The sequence below is a fragment of the Lynx canadensis genome, chromosome D4, assembly GCF_007474595.2.
Source record: "Lynx canadensis isolate LIC74 chromosome D4, mLynCan4.pri.v2, whole genome shotgun sequence".
Taxonomy (NCBI): domain Eukaryota; kingdom Metazoa; phylum Chordata; class Mammalia; order Carnivora; family Felidae; genus Lynx; species Lynx canadensis.
This window is the reverse complement of record NC_044315.2, coordinates 39,966,248-39,990,500: the sequence shown is the minus strand read 5'-3', so window position 1 is coordinate 39,990,500 and position 24,253 is coordinate 39,966,248. Positions and strand designations below refer to the sequence as shown.

The window sequence follows — 24,253 nt, the reverse complement described above, 5'->3', positions numbered from 1 at the left end:
AAGTTCTGAATAGTTATGATCGCTGATGTCAGAATTTGTGCAAGGGTGGACATCAAGTTTATGAGGTGAGATACTATTATTCCCATTTTGTGGATGGGAAGCCTGACACTTAGAAGAGTTAAACTAATCTATCCAAGATCGTGCAAGTAAAAAATTCCAGAGCTCTGTGTCAAGGTAACCATTACATTATGAAAAATTATGTCGGCCAAGCAGGATGAAAGAACAGGTAAGTTTGAAGAGGAATATTTGGCCTAATGCTAAATTGTTTATAAAGTAATTTCATGAATGACGTTTGTTTATGCTTTATGAAAATAATTTCATAACTATTTCTTAAAGTAGTCAGGAGTAACAAAAGAGGGAACAAGCAGTTTAGTTAAGACTATGTGTCTTAAAGATATTTTTGTAGTGCTCATTTTTCTACATATGGTAAGACAGGTGTAGCAACTTAAAATTTTCTGCTTATTATTTATAAGCTTTGATGAAAGTATCTAATGAAGACTCCTTGGCTGCATACAATATACTAGGCAGAGAATACTTTGGAGATAAGTCCAATATCTTTATACCCCAACACTTGGAAGATTGTTACAAAAGTATGTGGTATTCTGTGGACCCAACAGGCTATCCTGTCCCTGGCTTCCTTCAGAGGGATCTGTTTAATGGCATCATTCACTATCGTCACTTTGGTGGAGAGATCTTTGAAGACTCTTTTGAATTTGTCCTGTGGGATAGCCATGAACCTCCAAATCTCTCAGTGCCACAGGTAAGAGACCATCTCTGAATACTTTTGCCAAGTCTTGTCCACAGATACTGGTTCTGGGTGGTGTTGTAAGAAAATACATGAAAACAGGTTTTAAGATCGAAAGTTTGAGAAGCAAAGGATTTAGCAAAATTAAGTCAACTTGTTTGCAACATGCCTTCTCTGCCATTTACTTTGCTGATAAGTTTTATAAATTTCTGTGTATGTAGCATTTCCAAGGTCATTTAACCATGGGTCCTTTTATATAAAACGCCTCCCCAAATTGCTGACTTCATAACACTCAAGAGAACACTGACTTTTATGTATGGCAGTTGAGGTATGGTCTCTGAAGCTACATTGCTTTATGTTTCTCTCCTGTCCTTGACCCTAACTGATTGACCTGTGCCTCAGTTTCCTTATCTGTAAAATAGATAATAATACAACTTCCTTATAGAGAAATTGTGAGGGTAAGTGAGATAATTACATAACTACATAAACAAACTACTGAGAACTTTCTGGCACACGGTAAGTACTCAGTAGATAAATTAGCTATTATTTATTATTGGTTTTGAAGAACTAAGAGTTTTACTACCACTCGAGTGTATCATTTAAGGATATAGGATGAAGAAATAGGTTTAAGGAGGCGTTCTCATAAAGAAATTACAGAAAATGGAGTTAGTGTAGGATCTGAACAACTATAAAGTATAGTTTATAGGGTAGACTCCATGCAAGGAGAGGATGGTTGATGGTAGGGGTAGAAAAAGACAGCTGAAAATAAGAGATCACTTACTATACATGGTTCTTTTTGATGAGTATTTTCTCCTTATTATCTTGGAAGGTAGCATGTGTAGAGACCTAGCAAATCTGGAACCAGCTCTAGAATGATTTCTTAAAGGGGCACCTGGGTGGCTCAGTCGGTTAGGCATCCGACTTCTGCCCAGTTCATGATCTCACGGTTCGTGAGTTCGAGCCCCGCATCAGGCTCTGTGCTTGGAGCCTGGAGCCTGGAGCCTGCTTTGGATTCTGTGTCTCCCTGTCTCTCTCTGTACCTCCCCAGCTCATGCTTGCACTCTGTCAAAAGTAAATAAAGAAGGGGCGCCTGGGTGGTTCAGTCGGTTGGGCGGCCGACTTCGGCTCAGGTCATGATCTCGCGGTCCGTGAGTTCGAGCCCCGCGTCGGGCTCTGGCCTGACAGCTCAGAGCCTGGAGCCTGTTTCAGATTCTGTGTCTCCCTCTCTCTGACCCTCCCCCGTTCATGCTCTGTCTCTCTCTGTCTCAAAAATAGATAGACGTTAAAAAAAAATTAAAAAAAATAAAGAAAATTTTTAGAATGATTTCTTAAAGCGTGTGTCCCTATTGGTTATATAATGTGTTCTTGTAATGCCACAGTCACTTACACTAGCACACTGCATAGGTGATTGAGCTATTCATCTGTTTGTAACAAAAATGGATAATCAAGAAGAATGATGTCAGAGAGCCCAGAAACTGAAGGAAGTAGGTGACCCCCGTTAAGAGGGAATGGAAAATGAATGAGAAATTTTCTTTTCTTTCTTTCTTTCTTTCTTTCTTTCTTTCTTTCTTTCTTTCTTTCTGTTTTTTTTTTTTTAGAAATTTCCTAATTCATCTGCTTATTGAATAAGAAATCAATTCCCTTAAACATAGCAACACCCTCTTTTCATCAATGTATTATATGCCATTTCTAGTTTACTATTTTGCTTGAGACCTTGGCTGACTTGATAATCTGAAATGGCAATTACTAATAGGGTTTGCTTTAAATCTTCTGTTGTATCTATTCAAACTGACCTGTTTCTGAGTAGAACACCATACCACTTTTAGCAGATTATGTGTTTGTTTTTGAAATCAAAAGCTCAGAACTTCTGCTATTACGTATTTTATACATCATAGATATAGATTTATTGATATTCATATATTTAGATAGAGATCAAATGGAGATGTGAGATCGCTCTGTAATAAGGAAATGAAAACTGTACCGAAACAGAATTATTTGTGAATCTTGGCAAATAACTCAGACTAAACTCTGTAGATCCAGTTATAAGTTTATTCCCTGGGATGGATAGATTTCGAAAGAAGAGGTCATAATTATGTTTTTCTTTGCTTTCATCTTCCTAATCTATGTTGAGAAAGAGAGAGAGAGACCAACTCTATAAATTTGCTGTGTTTTCACGTACCACTTATTCTTTGGCTCCTAAATATTCTCCAGCTCAACCTTAAGTGCCCACCTCTGTACCTGACATCACTACATGTGTGTGTCTCAGCATTTTATTTATTTATTTATTTATTTATTTATTTATTTATTTATTTATGATTGGAGAGAGTGAGAGAGCATGTACTCATGAGTAGGGGAGAGGCAAAGAGAGAGAATCACAAGCCCCCTCCACACTCCATGCAGAGCCCGACACGGGGCTTGATCCCATGACCCTGGGATCATGACCTGAGGCAAAATCAAGAGTCAGATGCTCACCCGACTGAGCCACCCAGGCACCCCCCATCAGCATTTTCAAGTCCCCATGTCCACAATCCATAAGACATTGGAATATTTCCTCCCAGACTTTCACAAAACCACTTTAATTAGAATCTCTGAAGTCATCCCCAGCCCTTTTTTTCCCGTCTCATGTCTGCAGAACCCATCAGTCAGCAGGTCTTACTGAATCTACTTGATAGATTTCTCTCATCCATCTCTACCTCTCCACCCACTGCCAGTGTGTTAGTTCCAATTTTCATCTTTTGGGGAAAGGGTTATTATCAGAATCCCTCACATGGTCCTTTAAGAATAGAAGCGATCGGGTCACCTGGCCACCTCAGTTGGTAAAGCATGTGACTCCTGACCTCAGAGTTGTGAGTTTGGGACTCACATTGGGCATGGAGCCTACGGAAAATAAAGATCAAAACAAAAGAATAGAGGACATCAGCCACATCCCTGTAATTGAGGACAATTAAAATCCATTAATACAGTGTCAGGGTGTTTGGTAGCATTCATCTAGCCCCAGTTTTTCCCCACTTCTGAGTAGTGGCAGCTTTAGCTTCATCCATTTCTAGATGGACCTACTCTCAGCTCTAACATCACCTGCTCCAGCAGTCCTTCTCTGATGCCCTCATTCCACACCTCCTCCAGGCTGAGTCAACTTGTCCTTTGATGTTATCTGATATCAAATAACTATAACGTGAGGCCATTATTTGTTTTATGGGATCAACTATAAGCTCACTGATGGGAGGAATCCCAAATTATTTATCTCTGTGTCTTCAGATATTGGTACCAGACTCAAAGTAGAACCTCAAGAACTGTTTTTTTGTTTGTTTGTTTTGTTTTGTTTTGTTTTGTTGTCCCAAAATGAACTCTGATTTTTCAACCTTTATTGGAAGTAAGAGGAAACAAGACTGAGACATTTGGTAGGAACTGGGGAAGGAGTGACATGGGGGAGGAATGAATGTAAAGCTTTATTCCTCAGAGTTTCTAGGCATTGGTGTGCGCATAACAGCAAAACAAGTATTTTGTGTGTGTGTGCGCTGGTAAGCGTTTTTGTGTTGTGAGCCCCCAATAGCATCATTGAAACTTGAATTTTTAAGGAACTTGCACGATCATTTAGTCTACTTGATGATTGCACCTTCAATTTGGGCAAGTATCTAGTCATGTCTTACAGATGAAAACTCAACAAAATTTGTAAAATAGTCAAAAATATCTGCAGCCTTCCACCATCAACTGAGAGTCTAGGGGCACCTGGATGGCTCAGTCGGTGAAGTGTCTGACTTTGACTGAGGTCATGATCTTGTGGTTTGCGAGTTTGAGCCCCACGTCGGGCTCTGTGCTGTCAGCTCAGAGCCTGGAGCCTGCTTCGGATTCTGTGTCTTCCTCAATCTCTGCCCTTCCCCACTCATTCTCTCTCTCTGTCTCAAAAATAAATAATAAAAACATTTGAAAATAAAAAAAGAGAAAGTCTAGATAAGAAGGTTGCTTGACGGGAGCTTTTGTGATCAGAAGTTGCCATGGTGACTAAAAATTAACTCAGGCACAAGATTGCTTAGGCCACATTGTTGGAAAACTTCCTTTCATAGAGACAGAAAGCAAGGACCTCCTCAGATGAGACACAATGTGCTTACATCAGGAAAGAAGTTACATAGCAGGGGTGCCCCTTTCCTCCTCTCCCCCTTCTCCACTGAATGCTCCTCTGAGAGGTCAGCTGACACACCAACACGTGTCTGCACATCTGCACAGCAGCAAGAAACACCCTCCCTCTTTCTTTCTTGGTTGCCATTACCGTCATCAAATAAAACCTCACCCACTCAATGTGCTTTTGGTGAAATGGGTGATGGAGATTAAGGAATGCACTTGTCGTAGTGAGCATGGGGTGATTAAAATAAAAACTAAAAAAGAAAGAAAGAAAGAAAGAAAGAAAGAAAGAAAGAAAGAAAGAAAACAGAGAATGAAAATAAGGCTAGATAAGAAAAGCAGAAAGAGGACTAAGGAAGAAGAAAGGAAGCAGGTACCACAAAGGCCTGTGAGTCAAGTGGAAGGGACTTCTTGTAGAGGTTCCTGGATCTGAGAAGTCGCGCTGGCTAATCTCAAAAGAAGATGCAAGATAAAGAATCAGGCAGAGCCCAAGCTTAGGCAGAGAAAGGATCAAGAAGCCAGGCTTGAAAGAAAGTCAAATACTAGCCATCAGAGTATCAAATAGCGAACCCGAGTCTGAGGGTCAAGGTCAGGCTTTGCCCTTCGCCATTTTGTGTACTGAGTTATCACTTTATGTTCAGATTTTCTCCAAGTCTGTTTGCAGGTGCTTGTGGCCATAAGTAGACTGGAGGGATGTAGGGGAATTCAGCCGCAACAGCTTAATGATTGGGCACTAGCTTTTCACTGTCTGGGAATGGGTATTCAATAATGTCATTTTTACAACCAAATTTCAGTACAATGAAAATTCTTTATTTCTCTATGGAGCTTGTTAAAATAGGATTTTTCTTACCCACAGACACACACACACAATAATGGTTTAAACATGCATAAATATGTAAAGATGCACCAACTTAAATGATCATAAAGCATGTTGAAAAATGTGCCCACCAAGAATTACTACAGGCATATAAAAAAGCATACTTGTACATTCTTTTTACACAAAGAACACATTGGAGAATAAATTAGCATGGAAAATGGTCTCTTTGAAGGCACAATAACTATTGTTTCCGTATTAAATCCAGTTTTTCAATTAAGTGGAGCCTCACTGATCCACGCTATGGCTGGGAGGTCCCGTAGAGAATTTCTGAACTTTGTAGATTAGCGAAAAACTGTAATTGGGAAAAAAAATTGTGACACAGACTCCAGGAGACTGGAGAAATGGCTTTTATTGTGTTCTTTTATTTTGATAACTGGCTTTAGTTTTTAATTATTGAAATGCTTCATAATGGAGTAGTACCTATGTCGGGTGCTTTTGTAACCATAATGAAGGATGGAGACAGGGAATTAATTAATTGAGCATCTACTACCAGGTACTCCCTGTGCTACTAGACAGAAAAACTGAGCCCCAAAGGGGTTAGATTATTTGCCCAGGGAGCATAGCTTGTAGGTGACTGAGCTGACATTCCCAGTCTTGGTCACAGTAAAGCTTACCCATGTTTTAGTTTTTGCTTTGTATGCCAATTTAATGTTTATTTTTGAGAGAGAGAAAGAGAGACAGAGAGAGGGACAGAGAGAGACAGAGTGCGAGTTGGGGAGGGACAGAAAGAGAGGGAGACACAGACTCCAAGGCAGGCTCCAGGCTCTGAGCTGTCAACACAGAGCCCGATGCGGGGCTTGAACTTGCGAACCACGAGATCATGACCTGACCTGAAGTCGGACGCTTAACCCACTGAGCCACTCAGGTGCCCCTGTATGCCAATTTAAAAAGGACTTTTTTTCATTTTCAAACTAAGTATTATGGACACCATTATTGTAGGCAAAACTAGCACTGCTGATCTGTGCTTCAGGAACAATATTAAAAGGAATAAAACCGGGGTAAGAATACTCACTCTCCTGCATCAAGCTGTGTAAAGACCATGGTGATAAATATTCCATTTCAAGAGAGAGTAATTGCTTTCTCGCAACCAATCATGGATTATTGTAAAACATAATAATAGATGTCGTGATAAAGCTGTTTGGCAAAGCCTCCCTGCCCTCTTGCATTGTTCCAAACCAGTGAGTATGACTTTAAGAATTTTTTAAATCACAGGGGCGCCTGGGTGGCTCAGTCAGTTAAGCGTCTGACTTCAGCTCAGGTCATGATCTCCCAGTTTGTGGGTTTGAGCCCCGCGTCGGGTCTGTGCTGACATCTCAGAGCCTGGAGCCTGCTTCTGATTCTGTGTCTCCCTTTCTTTCTCTGCCCTTACCTCACTCGCGCTCTGTCTGTCTCTCTGTCTCTCTCTCTCAAAAATGACTAAGTGTTAAAACAAATTGTTAAGAAGAGTTTTTAAATCACAAATAGGGCATGTTGACTGAGTTAGCAAATGCTGAAGAAGTGCCTCCTACCTACAAATACCATGCCAGAAGTCGTAGAGCTACAGAAGCGAACATGGTATTTACTGAGCACCTACTACGTGCCAGACATTTTGTCTACATAGTGATATTTGATCCTCATAACAACTCTGTGAGGTTGTTGGTGCTACCCTTAACCGATCAGTAAATTTGACGCTCAAGAAAGTTGAGTGAGATGTTCAAGATTAATAATAGCCACTAAGTGGTATACTTTGCACTTCAACTGTCCACTGACAAATTCCACGTGGTTTGTTCGTGATACTACGATTCTCCCCTTGTGGACCTTTCAGTCTACGAGAGACTGACATGTAAACTACCAGCTAATAACACAAGGTGATGAGATAATATTGTTTGTTGAGGGATAAGCACAGTTCAGAAACAGTTCATTCAACTGAGAAATTGGGCGAGTTTTCAGAGGAGCCCTCAAGGGTGAGAAAGCCTCAGGTTGCTGGAGAGAACAGGAGGAAAAGCACTGCAGATTGAAGGAACAACGTGATCCAGACCGCAGACACCAGCTTGAGAACTACAGCCCGGTACCGCGTGTACCTGGAGTCCTGGGTTCCCGTCGAAAGGTGGTAAAAGACAGAGTTGAAAAATCAGGTGTGTCTAAACCATGGAGGTCTTGGGTGCTGTGGTGAGGAGCTGGAATAATTTAATCCCTCCCGAGTGGTTGTTTAGATTTTTGAGGCAATGCATGACTGATTTGACTTGCATTTTTTTAAAGAGAACACCAGAGGTATGTAACGTCTAGATTGGGTATTGGAGTTGGGGCTAACAGGAACAGTTGCAATAATGTAGGGAAGAAGTTGAAAGAGCTGGTGCTAGACCAGTAAGAATGGGATGGGGGTGGGGTTGGTCACGCGCAGGGAATTTTGTAAGTGGAGACTCTGGGACTTGGAGAGGTTTATGTGTCGGTGGAGAAGGAGGAACCAAAGTCATGACAAGGTTTCTAGGAGTGATGACTGAGCGGAAAGAGGTGGTGAAGAAAAGCACAGGGGTTGGTGGAAGGGAGAAGCTGGGGAACAAAATCAGGAACATATTTTGTGTATTATGTGCCTGCTCTACAGCATTCATGACTGCATTAACTAGAATTGTGATAATTATATTCTTAAAATACAGCATAACATGGTAAGAATGTTCCATTTGGGCTCACGTTCTTGATAGCTCCTGAATCATTTCGATGGAATAGTATATTGCAAGTGGCAGTTTTTGAAAAGCAGCTTAATCGTGACTAGGTGATGGTGGGGCGTTTTCTTTGGTATCTCCTGGTATTTCAAATTAATGGCACAGGTCATTCTTTCCAGATGGTGGACCATCCACATTACTCCAGTGGACGACCAGCTTCCAAAGGAGGCTCCTGGAGTTTCTCGGCATTTGGTTGTCAAGGAAACTGAGGTGGCCTACATAACTAAGAAGCATCTATATTTTATAGATACAGAATATGACAGGGTATCTCATCTACACAGTGACAACACCCCCATCTTTCTCTTTCAGCCACAGGTATCTCTATGAGAAGTCATCACCTGGGCTCTTTGTAGAGGGTTGTGTTCAAGGATTGAGTTGCAAGTGTCCATATGCATATACTGCGGTTCAGCTGCTTTGTTGGTCGGACCTTAACTTGTATTCAATTCCACATTTACTTTAATGTCAACTTATCCCTTCAAAAGCGGTATTAATTGGTCAGTGACCTGCCATTTGTAGTATCTTCAGCGTAGGTAAACTTAAAATGGTCTTTCATCTTCTTTTCATACAACACTTCTTTTTTCTAAAGGGAATATTATTTTTGTCTTTTCAATAAAATTTATTGAGTCTTCACGTTAGTTTTAGATGTTGCAGGCCACAAAATGGTCATATTCTATGATCCCAATCAGAAAAGTGACATGAACATACCTGAGGCTTGTGTCATATACACGATAGCAAGGAAATGTTTTTTAGGATGAGAAGAACGATTCCCTTCCATGAGGTCAATGTAGAAAATTCTGTACGGGCTTTCTGTAGTCATGAGAATGGCACTGATGATTCTGGACTGAAGACTAGAACCCCCCGACAGAAAGAGAAATATAAAGATGGAACATTTGATTTCTTCTTACCATGAGCTTTTTTAGCTTTAGAAAATTTGGTTGTGGGCTATCTGATTTAATGTTTCTTGCCTGGGAAATTAGCTGACGTGTTCTCCTGTGTCTCTCGTTAGGCATCTGGATGCTGGGAAATTATTTATGGTGGATAGTATTCCAAAGCTAACCAAAAACCCTGCAGCCCCGGGGCTGAGATCATTCACTCAGGTATGATGCTATGCTAAAATATTGATAATGTGATGTAAGGGTCTTCTTTTTTTCCCCTTCCCCCTCCCTCTGTAAGTATCTTCTGAAAAGGAATGGCACTCCTAGTGTTGCACTTGACAATGTTGGCCTTTGACTTCTGTCAAAGCATCAAATGTTTGATGTTTACGTTCTTTCTGCTTCCACGCTTTTATTAAGCATGTGACATCTATTTGAAAATGTTTCCTTGATGCGCCTGGTGGCTCAGTCGGTTAAGCGCCCGACTTTGTCTCAGGTCGTGATCTCGCGGTCATGAGTTCAAGCCCCGCGTTGGGCTCCGTGCTGACAGCTCAGAGCCTGGAACCTGCTTCGGATTCTGCATCTCCCTCTCTCTCTCTCTCTGCCCCTCCCCTGCTCATGCTCTGTCTCTCTCTCTCCAGAATAACATTAAAAAAATTAAAAAAAAGAAAGAAAATGCTTCCTTGAGCTTGATATGATTTCAAATCCTGTTATTATTCAACACAGCCTTTTGCACCGGGTTCTGATTACAGACCTGGGTGCCTATGGTTCTATTCCAATAAATTCAGGTCACTCAATACCTACTGTATTAGTTTCCTAGGGCTGCCGTGGGTACCACAAACTGGGTGGCTTCAAACAACAGAGATTTCCTGTCCCAAAGTTCTGGAGCTGGAAGTCTGAAATCAAGCTGTCTGCAGGGTCATGCTTCTTTGAGAACCTGTAGGGAAGCCTTCCTTACCTCCTCCTCGCTTCTAGAGGTTTTCTGGCACTCTTTTGCATTCCTTGGCTTGTAGATCATCACTACAGTCTCTTGCGTCTATCATCTGATGGTCATCTTCTCCCTGTGTGTCTCTCTTTCTCATGAGGACAGAAGTTCTATTTGATTAAGGGCCCGCCCCTTCCATATGACCACACTTCATCTTAGTTTAATACAGCTACAACAACCCCATTCCCAAATAAGGTCATATTCTGAGATCCTAGAGGTTAGGACTTCAACATATCTTTTTTTTTTTTTTTGGTGGTGGTGGGGAGGGGAACACATGCGATTCATAATATCTGCTACCTTCCAAAATCTTTCACCAACCTTCTCCCTCTTCCTCTGGACTCTACCTCTGAAAATCACACTAATGGTGATGAACACTTAGGCAGCTGCCTGACTCCAGCTCTGGCCGGTCCAAGGGTTCCCGAAGGATGAACGGCGTCGTGAAATAACAAACGGACCCAGACCACAGCCGTGTGTTAGACTGGCCGCTTTATTGTGGCAAGCGTGGCGTTATATTGTTAGCAATTTCCTTATAACGTGTGTCATCTATGTTTTCTGGCATTACCTGATTCTAAAGATGTTCCTGTGTGTAATCACCCATTAAGGAACAACATAGTTATTTCTTGTAACGTTCCCTCCTGCCCTTTCAAGGTCATCTAGCTCTCAACACCTCAAGGGGAACGTTTACAGGGACGTGACTTCTTAATTGTTCCTTTGAACCATTTGCGGTGCAAGGAACAAAAGTATTCGCTTTGGTCTGGGGTGCAGGGAGGGAGCCAAGAGGGCCCTGGGAACCCACGCCTTATGTGCTCCCAGAGAGACAATGTATACCTAGGAACTAATGAACCATTCTGTACCTTAACCCACCAGGTCCAGTTATCATCTGGAATGCCTCCTGGGGGCCAAGTGGGCCTAGGGGTTGGAGTAACTTGTATCCGTATATACATTCCTTTGTTGCCAGAGTGGGGATTTCGAACCCATTTGTCCCCCTCCTTGGCTGGGAAATATATGGGGCTGTCCTTCCTTTAGGGAGAGGAGTCTTTATAGGGGGTGGCAAGGGCTGGCTGCATGATTTCCTTGCGGAATCTTCTTTCTTTCCCCAGTGGTTCTTTTCCCGGGGGGCCTGTCGTGGGCACTTCCCCAACCGACAAATCCCCAGGTGCTTTCACTGGGAGGGGGGCTGCCCTGACCAGCGCTAAGGCCAAATTACATAAAAGCAGGAGTACGAGAAGCTTCACTTTCGGTGGGCCGCCATGCAGTGCCGATCCGTCCACCGCCCGGGCCCTGCCATCAGGCTGGTTGGAGAGCTTGGCTTCCGACAGGCAGCAGCTACCCCCGTCCTTAGAGCTAATTCTGCCTTATCTCACTGCAGTTGGATGTTGCAGATGAATATGTAAACCCCATGTGCTAGGTACTATTATTTGTTATTTGATTTGGTGATAAGGAAACAGAGGCCTTGCAAGTTTAAGTAACTGGACCAATATCACACAGCTAATTGATGGTGGAGCTGCATTAAAATTAGAGCTTTCTTTCTTTCTTTCTTTCTTAAAATTTTTAATGTTTATTTATTTCTGAGAGAGACAGAGCGTGAGTGGGGGAGGAGCAGAGAGAGAGGGAGACACAGAATCTGAAACAGGCTCCAGGCTGTCAGCACAGAGCCGGACACGGGGCTCGAACTCACGGACGCGAGATCATGACCTGAGCTGAAGTCGGACGCTCAACCGACTGAGCCACCCAGGCGCCCCAGAGCTTTCTTTCTTTCATAGAGTTGGATGGCTTCAAGCCCTTGATATATTTCCTTAATTTCTTTGTTCCTTTCCCTCCTGGTTTTAGAAAATGTGATTTATGAAATAGAGCTTTTTGGAATCTTCAAACTGATGATGTTGGCATTTGCAATTGTTGACGTCCACACGATGGTTTGTGAAGACCTAGCTCTCTGAAAGTCTCTGATTCTTACCGATGGGTACCCACATGTCCATGTCAATTTGCCTTGTAGCATGCTGTGAGCTACATGAAAGGGCCTACATGCCACCCATGCAAGACATAGGCCTCCATCCGGGACACGTCCAGTTTGCACTTTCTGTCAGTAACCAGCACGGGGGCACTTTGCATGGGATCTGCTTTAACATCACGGTTCTTCCAGTGGATAATCAAGTTCCTGAGGTAGGTACGATATTTGATATGAAAGATGAAAAGGAAGAAAGACCTAATGAAAGAGAGGAAAGCCTTGAAGACTTACTGGAAATGATAACTTTTCTTTGGGTTTATTGTATAGAACTTTAAAACAATTTTTTAAAATATTTATTTATTTTTTTGAGAGAGAGGGGGAGGGAGAGAGAGCGGCGAGCGGGGAAGAGGCAGAGAGGAGAGGGAGACATAGAATCCCAAGCAGCCTCCGGGCTCCGAGCTGTCAGCACAGAGCCCGACATGGGGCTCCGAACTCACCAACTGCGAGATCGTGACCTGAGCCAAAGCATCGGACGCTTCACCCGCTGAGCCACCCAGGCGCCCCTATTTTATAGAACTTAAAATTTTTCAGCTACAGTGTAGGAAAAAAAAAAAAGCACGGGGAAGGGAGTCTTTCACCTCCCATGAGACTTTCTAAAAGGTGAGATTTTTCCAGTTGCTGAATTTGGCATTATTTTTAAAGCTTTATCAAAATCCTTTTTCATTTCCTTTCCTTCCGCTGAGTTTCACATGTTGATCAGGGGAAGGGGATTAAGTTTTGGGTCTCTCAGCAACCAGAAGGGCTTATTTGCTCTCACTGCGGGCCAACTATATGCGTGCTAATCTAAATAAGCCTTTTAATTTTCAAATGAATTAAGATGGGTTCTCCCATTCTCTCCTGCCCCCACCCCAGTGTTGACGTAACCGTGCAAGCACTTGTGTCTCTCATTAAAACTGAACTACGAAGGCGATGCCACCTTGTACATCTTATCTGTGAGGCTGGGCTTCATGCTGAAGGTTTGTTCCAAACCCCACGGAGGGCTAGACTTAATTAGTGTGGCTCTTCTTGGGCTCATTTTCCCCTCAAAAGTGAAAGACAAAGTAGGATTACCTAATCATTAGGAACCAAAATGGACGAGAACCATGCCTAAGGAAACACGTCACCTTCCAGGTACCGTGAGCCTCCTCACCCATCTCTACATCTAGCCCAAGTGGGGGGCAGAGGTCTCACTGTGAGGGACCAAGGGGCTTACCCAACCCCCAGAACTGTTCTGATAGATCCAAGCCATACTTTAATTAATGAGTTGACCAAATTTAAACATCAGGAAGTTTCATACCGACTCTAGATTTCTGGCTTCTCTTGAAAATTTGGAAATTCGAGGAATAGTGAATTCACTTATCCCCAGCAGCAGTTGGACAGGGCCTGGTCTCCAGTCTCCAGAGGCCCCACCCAGCTCAGTACACTCATTTACATCGCTGGCCTGACCCTCAGGCCTCTGAACTTGCAGTTTTGGTAGAAGTGCACCACAGAGCTCACACAAAAGGCAAAAGAATCTGAACTATATTCTTTGATCCCTTCCCTGTCAGGGACCGCATCACGTTCCCCGTGAAGAAAATAGTTTTGAATGTCTGGTAATCTGATTAGATTTTATTCACACCTTTCTTTCCTGTGTATGAGATACATGCCTGAAATAGGCCAGCATTTAAGAAGCCAAAGCTTTTTCTAAAACAATCGGGGAGGGAAATAGTGTTTTATGCAAAGCAATCCAAACCTCTTGCTAGAGAAGAATGATCTGTGGAGAAAACTGAAACAGTGAATGTGAACAGTTATTTCTCTCATTTGAAGGTAGATTGGAATAGTTATCCTCATAACTAACGTGGCCTAGTGGCTTCTGTCTTTTTTCTATAGTGTATGGGGCAAGTGAAATAGTCCCTTAGAGAACTGAGACTATCGGAAATAAAATTAAGTGAATAGCTCCAGTGAAACCAGTCACACGAGTGGTGAAAATACCAGAGAGCTGGGTTGAATGATAACCACGAGGGGATCTTAATATGATGCTGATGAGAAGACCCCAAAACCTCAGCACTGGGTTTCGGCAGAGACTGAAACATTAGTGATGAATGAGTCTGGGCAAATTAGCCTTATGCTTTTACTTTTTTGAAAGTTGCCCTAAAATACATATATATTTTAAAACCATATAGTGTAGCAAAGTATATCCCTGGAAACATTAGCATCTTGGGGTATCAACTGATACAACTCAGGAATCAATGAGGCTGGAAGACATGGACCTTGTTTCAAAAATAATACTCCTCTTTCCTCCTCTCTTTCTTCCTTCCTTCCATCTATCTATCTATCTATCTATCTATCTATCTATCTATCTATCTTTAAGTAGGCTCCACACTCTGTGGAGCCCAGTGCGGGGCTTGAACCCGCCATCAAGACCTGAGCTGAGATCAAGAGTCAGACACTTAACTGACTGAGCCACTCAGGGGCCCCAATATTCGTCTTTTAATAAGAACTCCCTTTAGTTCCTTCTTCCTACAACAGTAAAAAATGTGGTTTCGACACATGGAAGTATGGCATGTGGGAAGGACGGGGGGTGAGTGGTCGTAGGGAGAAAGTCTCTTGTTGGACGTTTTCCTTTCCTGGCGGCAGTAGTGTATTGAAGAAGAGGATGGCAGCTACTCAGGATGGTTGGTCTCTAACTTCCAGGATCCAGGGGGCTGCCTTGGGACAGCTGTGCCTGCTGGGCATAGGGATAGAGCAGGGCTCCGAGTGGAGGCCGTGACTTCTTGCTCACTTCCCTTTCCTCTGCCCATCCCCCCAGCCCCCACTGCTCCCTTTACCAACTTTTCCTCAGGACACACTCTCCTTTCAGGGAGCAGCAGCTGCTCTGAAGAGAGTGGCTGTTTCCTTGGAGAACACTGTATCCTCACCATGGGTAGGGCACTCAGCTCAGACCTTCTGCAGGGGACCGTCAGAGCCCTTGACTTGGCTGCCCCAACTCTATCTGCTTGCTTTACCTCCATGAATAATGTAAATTTGGAGAGAATGATGGGTTAAACAAGGTTCACCTATTTTTCCTACTGCGGGATCTCAGAACATTGAATATGCTTATGTGCCTTATAATCTCCAAGGTGAAGATTGACCTTGACTGTTTTTGAGGACTTATTTGACCATGGAACACTTCTTGCCAAGTAACCAATGTGGTAATAAAACATTCCCAAGCCTTTCTAACTTGCTTTTTACTTTAAAAAAAAATTTAATCGTTATTATTCTTGAGAGAGAAACAGAGAACAAGCATGGGAAGGGCAGTGAGAGAGGGAGACACCGAACTGGAAACAGGCTCCAGGCTCTGAGCTGACAGCACAGCGTCTGACACGGGGCTTGAACTCACAACTGTGAGATCATGACCTGAGCCAAGTCAGACACTTAACTGACTGAGCCACCCAGGTGCCCCTAACTTGCTTTTTGCTTTTAAGTGAGTTGTGAATTGAACAGTAGCTTTTTCTATCACCAAAAGTTATCTTTCTGGCTTAATTATTTGTCTAATGTTAGTACAAATATATTTCTTGTGGAATCTTCAATTTCTAATCTTGAATTTCCTGCTCTACTTCTGTCTCTAAAATACTCGTTACCACTGACACTTAAAAACTCTAACCAATTTCCGAAGTCTTAAGAGTTTTTAGGGGGAAAAGGAGACGAATTCTTTTCTCTAGGGGAATTTGATAGAATTGTTGTTCATTTTCTAGATAAAGGTGTGTGTGTGTATATATATATATCTATCTATATATATATATCTATCTATCTATCTATCTATCTATCTATCTATCTCATATGGGGGGTAACTATGGAGACGATCGTCATGGTGGCAGAGGAGGCTATGATCGGGGCAGCTACCGGGGCCCAGGTGGGACCATGGAGGCTTCCGAGGGGGCCGGGGTGGTGGGGACAGAGGTGGCTTTGGCCCTGGCAAGATGGACTCCAGGGGTGAGCACAGACAGGATCGCAGGGAGAGGCCGTATTAGCGTGGCTCCTGAGGTTCTGCAACAGCTTTTCTTCTTGTACCCAGTGTTACCCTCATTATTTTGTAATATAATATTTTGTAAATCAGGAGTTGGAACTCCTGATCACTCATGGGTTTTTTGTGTCGGACTATGTAATTGTAACCGGACCTCTGGTTCCCATTAAAACCATCGTTTTAGTTAAAAAAAAAAAAAAAAAAAAGAAGCATGGGAATATATAGATATATATATCGACATAGATTCTATAGATAGATATGGATATAGATAGATATCGATATAGATATAGATATAGATAGATACGATATATATAGATATATATAGATAGATAGATCCAGCAATGGTGGGTGTGAATTTGGTGATGTATATTATTATTTTCTCCTTAGTACCACCAACAGGAACCAATTTGATTGCTGCTCCACTCTTTAGGGACCGAGGTAAATGAAATGTAGACAGTTTTAGGTTTATGAATCTGCCTTGCTTCTTTGTCTATATCAGTGCTTAGAATTGGAAAAAATTGGTAAAAAATAGTTTTCATCCAGTATGTTTAGCTATGAACTTGTCCCCTTTACCACGTTATTTTTTTAAAATTTTTTAAATGTTTATTCATTTTTTGAAAGACAGAGACAGAGCGTTAGTGGGGGAGGGGTGGGGGTGGGGGACACAGAATCCTCAGCAAGTTTCAGCTGTCAGCACAGAGCCTGACAGGAGCTGGAACCCAGAGATCGTGAGATCATGACCTGAGCTGAAGTCGGATTCTCAATGGACTGAAGCCACCCAGGCACCCCTGTCCCCTGCCCCCCGGCCCCTACCATATCTTGAAAAAATTAATCGACCTGTGAAGGTGGTACTGGAAGTTTTCTATTTATTTAATGAGCTCTGTCTTCAGGGCTATCTCATGGAACAAGGCTTCGAATGTTTTCTTCCTTCGTTTTAGGTATTTACCAACCCCCTGAGAGTGGCTGAGGGAGGTCACTGTGTCATCAGCACAGAGAACATTCTGGTTTCTGATGTGGATACCCAACTGGACAACATCTACCTCTCCCTACAGAGACTGCCTCAGCATGGAAGGGTGGAGTTGGATGGGTTTCCTCTAAACCCAGGAGGCACATTTTCTTGGGGAGAACTCCATGCCTTAAAAGTTAGGTTAGAACATTTCCTGGATTTTTTTTTTCTTTACATGCTTTGGCCTTCATCTGGATCAGTTGTGAGGCAGAGTAAGAGGAAGAAGTTTTCTAATTTTTTGTGGGGGGTGGGGTACCAGCATGCCAGTGAATACTTTCAAGGGTCAGTTGAAAGCGAGAAATGACAAATTTTAATTTCCCTCCAGACATTTTCTTTCCATCTGGCTTGCTGTACCGGTGGGAATGACTTTATGGATATTTGAGACACAGAAATTAGTTACCATGAATATTAAATTTGCTGCAACTGTACATATCACAAGAGGTGATAGCCAAACTGGATGAGTATAGACTGAAATAATCTATATGGCCAAACTACATAGTTGAACTTGGCTTTAAGGAGTGTCAGTTTCATAAGACTGGAAACTCTGGGATAGAATTCTGTTGATCAGTATCTTCAGTGTAAATTTTTATTTCATTGCAGTCAAATATGTGGGATACACCAGGGAGGCAGGGCATGGAGTGATCCTTGGGTCTCTGACAGTTAGGGATAGAGCAGCTTGTGTCTTTCTTTCTTCCTTCCTTCCTTCCTTCCTTCCTTCCTTCCTTCCTTCCTTCCTTCCTTCCTTCCTTCCTTTCTTTCTTTCTTTCTTTCTTTCTTTCTTTCTTGTTTTGAATTTATTTATTTTTTATTTAAATCCAAGTTAGTTAACATACAATGTAATAATGGTTTCAGAAGTAGAATTTAGTGATTCATCACTTACATATAACACCCAGTGTTCATCCCAACAGGTGCCCTCCTTAATGTTCATCACCCATGTAGCCCATCCCCCCACCCAACACCCTGCCAACAACCCTCAGTTTGTTCTCTGTATTTAAGAGTCTCTTACGGTTTGTCTCTCTCTCTGTTCTTATCTGATTCTTGCTTCCCTTCCCCTATGTTTGTCTGTTTTGTTGCTTAAATTCCACATGTTAGTGAAATCGTGTGATATTTGTCTTTCTCTGACTGACTTATTTCACTTAGCATGATACACTCTAGTTCCATCCACGTAGTTGCAATTGGCAAGATTTCATTCTTTTTGATTGCCAAGTAATATTCCATTGTACACGTCTTTATCCATTCATCCGTCAGTGGATATTTGGGCTCTTTCCATACTTTGGCTATTGTCGATAGCGCTGCTGTAAACATTGGGGTGCATGTGACCCTTTGAACCAGCATTTTTGTGTCCTTTGGATAAATTAGAGTGGTTCATTCCTTACGGTCCTACAGCAGTTCCTTGCCCCTTGAGGTCTTTCATTTTTTCTACCTAATGTAGTTTTGTAAGAAACTTTCCTACAAAGTTTGGTAAAAATGCCTTCTTTGTAAAATAATGCAAGACACTGAAAAGCAAGAGTCAGGTAGACAGACATACGAGTTGACTTATCACTTATAAGTTCAAGTTGTAAATGGGAATTTTGACCTTTTAGAGGGTATTAGGCATCAAATACATAATTTCACACTTGGAAGTTGCTAGGAACTAGGATTTGTGCAAAGGAAGATCAACTTTTATCCGAAGTTTAGTTTAGTTAAATTGTTTATTCACAGCCTCCAATATCCCGACCTCTTTCCACTACTCACTCTTATCCTCATTGAAATTTCCCTTTTTTAGACATCTCAGTTCTTAGCTAAATGTTAGAACAAGACCTCTGTTTAGGTAATTGCTACTAGGGAATGAATGATGGATAGGAAAAAAAGTACTAATATTTGCAGCACATATAATTCAAGGGCTCTTCTATAGACTCGGCAATTATGTTTTTTTCCTATTTAATCTTCACAGCAATAAAGCCTGATAAGGTAGACGGCTGTATTCTCATATTATAGTTGAAGAAACTAAGGCAGAAAGAGGTTGAGGTCACTCAGCTAGTATATGGAGGAGTCTGATTTTGAAAGAAGTTTTGTTTGACTCCACAACCATGCCTTTGGATGTGCGCTCCTAGATCTACCTGGCCCTGGGTTTCAGCATGATAAGATAGGATTAGTACATTTTCACGTATCTATTTTTGTTGAAATTATCAGGGAGCGTAGGAGACAGGGTGTGGAAGGGATACCGAGGGCAGGAGGTGGACCTTCTTCACCATTAGAATAGAATCCCCAACCTGAGTCCCTAGCCAGTGTATGGGTGAGACTAGTCCTGAGTTAAATATCTTTTAGTCCTGGGATTTTTTTTTCATATGTAAATGTTATAAATGTTCGATTTACTATTTTATGCAACTTTTAATTTCATTTCCTAAGACTTGTTTCCTATCTTGAACAAATCATTGGAAAGCTAAAAATTTGGCTCAATTCGATAGCTGTTTAGAATTTGTGGTAAGTAATAAGTAAGTAATAGATACTTGTGGTAAGTGTCACTACAATGGCTGCAGAGTAAATGGAAAGTCTTGAATTAGACGATTCTGTTACAAAACTTGACTGAGAATTAAAGAAAAGTAGGGCCACGTCTAGACCCCTAAAAATATTTTTAAGTCTGGAGAGATTCGAAAATCTTTATAGGTTAAATGGAAGAGAGCTATTAAGTAGAAAAGGGTAAATGGCAGGAGAGAGGCAATAAGTAATTCATAGATCAGAGTTTTAGAGAAGAGCTGAACAGATCAAAAGCACAGGCAGAAAGAATAGGGGAAGAAAGGGATCATCAAAATGCACACAGTGTCCTGCCTTTACCTGTCTACTGCTGTCTCAGTAATGCCCATGGCTCCAGCCTTGTTTCAGGTAAGTAAGCAGAACTACACCAGACGGTTCCCATTGCCATGGTGGCAACTTGGAGGGCTGCGTTTTGATTTGGGGGCAAATGATGAATGCATATGCCACATATATGCAACTTTTGCATTCAGGGACCCTTGAGTAGTTGAGTATGTGACTTCGTGATTATGCCATGTTTTTTGTTATTTATTGACTATGTGGCAAAAGCCATGGACGAGCTCTTGTGTCAGGCATCTCCTACTGTCACGGTGGCCTTGAGGGGCTAGTGGCAAATATCATCCCCACAGATATCGACATGATGGATCTGAGATACTACAGGATAATATATTCTTGGAGGTCACAGATGGCACGAATTCAGCAGACTTTGTTCTACGTGTTGAGGTAGGTAGAAAGTTTCCTCCCTGGTTCATATGGGAATAAAACATCCAGTTTGGAAGCCTCTGAAGAGTTCCTGATAGAACTTGAAACATGTGGACTCCAAAGCAAGGGGATACCAGCTAATGTCTGAAGGTAATAGGCAAGAGACAGCAAAGTTATATTGGTGAGATGGGCATACTGCTTTCTCTTTCCAATCTGTTTAAAGATTGAACTGTTCTGACCTCAAATCCAGATACTTAATTTAAAAACCAATTCATTCTGTGTATAAACTGATTCTAACATTTTTGAGCTTTAACACTCAGAAATATTTATATAGCACCTATCCAGGTTAGGCTAGTGTCACTGGCCTTTTCCTTCTCGAATGGAAGAAATCATGTCTTCATGTGTGTGGTGCCTCTTTGTGACTTCCTGTACTATATACTCCTTTCTTATATCTGTTTGAAATAATTATTTTTCCCCTTTTGACAAATTATGAAAAATCTGCGCATAAAGGTTAATGGGAACCCCTGAATTTGTCTGTTGATGGACCACTTAAGTCCACAGCAAAACCCATAGGATTTATAGGAATTTATAGTTAGTGACAAAGGAAGGTCTAGAGAAAGAATTATGTTCTTCATTACTTTTATCTACCAAATTCTATTTCTGTTTGAATTTTGTCAGATCTTTGTGATATGAAATTATTATTAGTGGTAACAATGTGTTTGTCAGCTATTTTTACAGTTAGTAATTAAGAATGATTACATCTATCCAGCATTTTAAAGAAGTAGACAGAGAGGGAATTATCTCCATTTTATAGGCAAGGAAACTTAGGTTCAAGAAGTTTCCGTGACTTGCCTCAAATCATTCATGTGACTGTGTAAATAGTCTGTTTTATTGCTACGTTTTGGACAAAAGCCCATGGCTTGTGGAAGCCAGTCAGAAGTACAGGTCATTTTTGGACAATTATGGGTGATTATTTTCTGTCCAGGAAGAATGTTTTAAATTCTGTTGCCTTTGGGCTTTATTATCCATTTGAAAGCCGGGCCATTTTGTATTTTGTCAGGTGGTCATCATGGATATATTGGTGACATTCATCAGATCGAGTGAAGAACAATAATAAGAAAGGTCTTTAATGAATCCACTCAGAGAACTTGAACAAAGATATTGTTTCCTGATAAGCTTCGGCCCAGGTCATGATCTCACGGCTCATGAGTTTGAGCCCCGCATCCGGCTCTGGGCTGACAGCTCGGAGCCTGGAGCCTGCTTTGGATTCTGTGTCTCCCTCTCTCTCTGCCCCTCTCCCACTCACGCTCTGTCTGTCTCTCTCTCAAAAATAAATAAACATTAAAAAAAACCCAAGTACCTTCTACATGCCAGTTCCTATGCTAGATGCTTGGGGTATGATGATGAACATGGCAAAGAATGCCTCTGGACTGTTAGAGTTTATAGGCAGGGGATGAAGGCAGACATTAACGATTATCACAGAAATAATTAATTAGTTAAAAACTGGATGTATGCTACAAATAAATGGGATGCTGAAAGAGAGTAAATGGTGGAAGTCTCTCAGTGAATCTGAGTTGTTCAAGAAGTTTTCCCTGAAGAATCCACGTGCACCCTGGAGGACAGGGTAGCCAAGCAAAGCACTGGGGCAGAGCCTACCCAGTCACGGGGCAGAGAGAGCATGCAGAGATGATGCAAAGACCAGCGATGGGAGCAAAGGCACCGTCGTGCATGAAACGGGGCCTAAGGCATCCTAGGAGCAGTGCTAGGAAGCCATTGAAGGTCCCTATAAGGGGACCTGATGAAAACCACATTTTAATTTATTTATTTATTGTTTATTTATTTTGAGAGAAAGAGAGAGCACGAGCAGGTGAGAAGAGAGAGGGAGAGAGAGAGAATCTGAGGCAGGCTCTGCACTGTCAGCACAGAGCCCGACGCGGGGCTCGAACCCACAAACCATGAGATCATGATCTGAGCCAAAACCAAGAGTTGGACGCTTAATGGACTGGGCCACCCAGGAGCCCTGAAAGCCACATTTTAAAAGGAGAGAGATTTACAATCCGAAGAGAAACCAGAGTGATGAAAGCCACGTTTAAAAAAGATCACCCTGGTGGAAAGAAGGGGAGGAGGAAATGTGGCCTTGACAAGTATCGACAGGCTGGACTTGTAAACTAAATGTGCACTGCACACACCAAGTTGTGACTGTGAACTTTGAGGCAGGGTGTCCTTCGTTCTGATTTAAAAGGCTTGCCTTTTCGAGTGTCTGCATCATCCTGTTAGATTCAGAGAGCCAGAGTGATCCCACACTGTTCTTCTTTCCTTTCGACTTGGAGGTTGTTGTTCACGATGATGAGAGAAAAACGTTTTGTCTAGTTGAATCCTGGGATTGATTTAATGGTGATGGAGTTTCAGAGTTAACTCAAAATGTTCGAAATGCAGCTGCTGCTTATTGTAAGTTTAGGGAAACTTCCTGGGTGGCAGGGAGTTGTTGGTGGAGGAAAGCTTTGTAATCGCCACATAATTTGAAATATAAATAACTTTGATGTGGTAAGTGTAAATGCATCAGACCACAAGGACCAAATTTCCTCTAGAATATGTGTGAATTTAACAAAAGAGGATAGGGACTTTAGTGAAGACTGCTGTGTATTACATTTATATTTTGTCTGTCTGGAGACAAATGAGAGCTTTGAGTCCCAAACCATAACCATACTCTTCCATTCCTACCTAAAATGTCTCCCATGTTGGCCATTTCTTGCAAGATGGTTCATATGGGGGAAAGACACAGGCTGCTTGGCCAAATTCCATGGCTATTGTTTCGTGTGTCTGAAAGATCGAAAATGCCTGTCATTCCGACTATGAGCTATGGTTTGCTGGCTGGGCAATTTGTCATTGCCGCCTTTTTCTTGAAAACGTGTGTTGTTCCCCCCTAGGTATTCCCTGTAAATGATGAGCCACCACTCCTCAAGGCTGACCTCATCCCCATGATGCATTGCTCAGAGGGCGAAGAGGTGGTCATCACCTCTGAACACGTTTCTGCTACTGATGTGGACGGTGATGACTCGAGACTGATGTTTGTGATCGCCCGAGCACCTCAGCACGGGCTGGTGAGGAAAGCTGGAGTCGCAGTGGATCAGTTCTCTCAGGGAGATGTCATCTCGGGGGCTGTGACATACAAACACACGGGTGAGTGACCGCACGGTGACCAGTGTGACTGGGGGGATGCAACAACTGAACGGAGTCTTAATGCCACTCCTTGCCAGGGGCTCTGATAGCCTTATAGTCTCCGTGTTTGCTCTCATTAAAAAAGAAACAGCAGCAGAAGCAGGTGCGCCTGGGTGGCTCAGTCGGTTGAGCGTCTGACTTCGGCTCAGGTCGTGATCTCACAGTTTGTGAGTTCAAGCCCTGTGTTGGGCTCTGGGCTGACAGCTCGGAGCCTGGAGCCTGCTTCGGATTCTGGGTCTCCCTCTCTCTGCCCCTTCCCTGCTCATGCTCTGTCTCTCTCTGTCTCTCAAAAATGAATAAACGTTAAAAAAGAAATTTGAAAAGAAGCAGCAGTAAGAGCAGCTCGTATCCCATTTTTTTAAAAGTAGAGTCACCATATTTAAGGATTTCTGATCTCAGTTATACGATCAATTTCAAAGAGTGGAGGAGGAGCCTGTATTATTGCTGCTTTGTTCTTGATGCTTCCAACAGACCTTCAATTCACCCTGGGGTTGTCCGCATTCCCTCTTTGGTCCATCTGTAGAAGATTTTCTTTGACCATCACATCTTTGGGAC

At 42.3% G+C, this 24,253-nt stretch overlaps 2 protein-coding genes across 2 annotated transcripts in view; both read left to right on the top strand.

The window, feature by feature from the left end:
* Positions 1 to 17,981, top strand: part of LOC115499080 (FRAS1-related extracellular matrix protein 1-like) — a 42,661-nt gene extending 24,680 nt beyond the window's left edge. The window contains exons 9-13 of the mRNA XM_030292809.2: positions 618 to 760; positions 8,557 to 8,752; positions 9,444 to 9,534; positions 12,288 to 12,454; positions 17,199 to 17,981. Coding sequence (XP_030148669.1) covers positions 618 to 760; positions 8,557 to 8,646 — 233 coding nt within the window. The 3' untranslated portion in view covers positions 8,647 to 8,752; positions 9,444 to 9,534; positions 12,288 to 12,454; positions 17,199 to 17,981. The remainder of the gene's footprint in view (positions 1 to 617; positions 761 to 8,556; positions 8,753 to 9,443; positions 9,535 to 12,287; positions 12,455 to 17,198) is intronic.
* A 611-nt stretch (positions 17,982 to 18,592) lies between these two features.
* Positions 18,593 to 24,253, top strand: part of LOC115499685 (FRAS1-related extracellular matrix protein 1-like) — a 34,555-nt gene continuing 28,894 nt past the window's right edge. The window contains exons 1-2 of the mRNA XM_032595628.1: positions 18,593 to 20,500; positions 23,407 to 23,659. Coding sequence (XP_032451519.1) covers positions 23,458 to 23,659 — 202 coding nt within the window. The 5' untranslated portion in view covers positions 18,593 to 20,500; positions 23,407 to 23,457. The remainder of the gene's footprint in view (positions 20,501 to 23,406; positions 23,660 to 24,253) is intronic.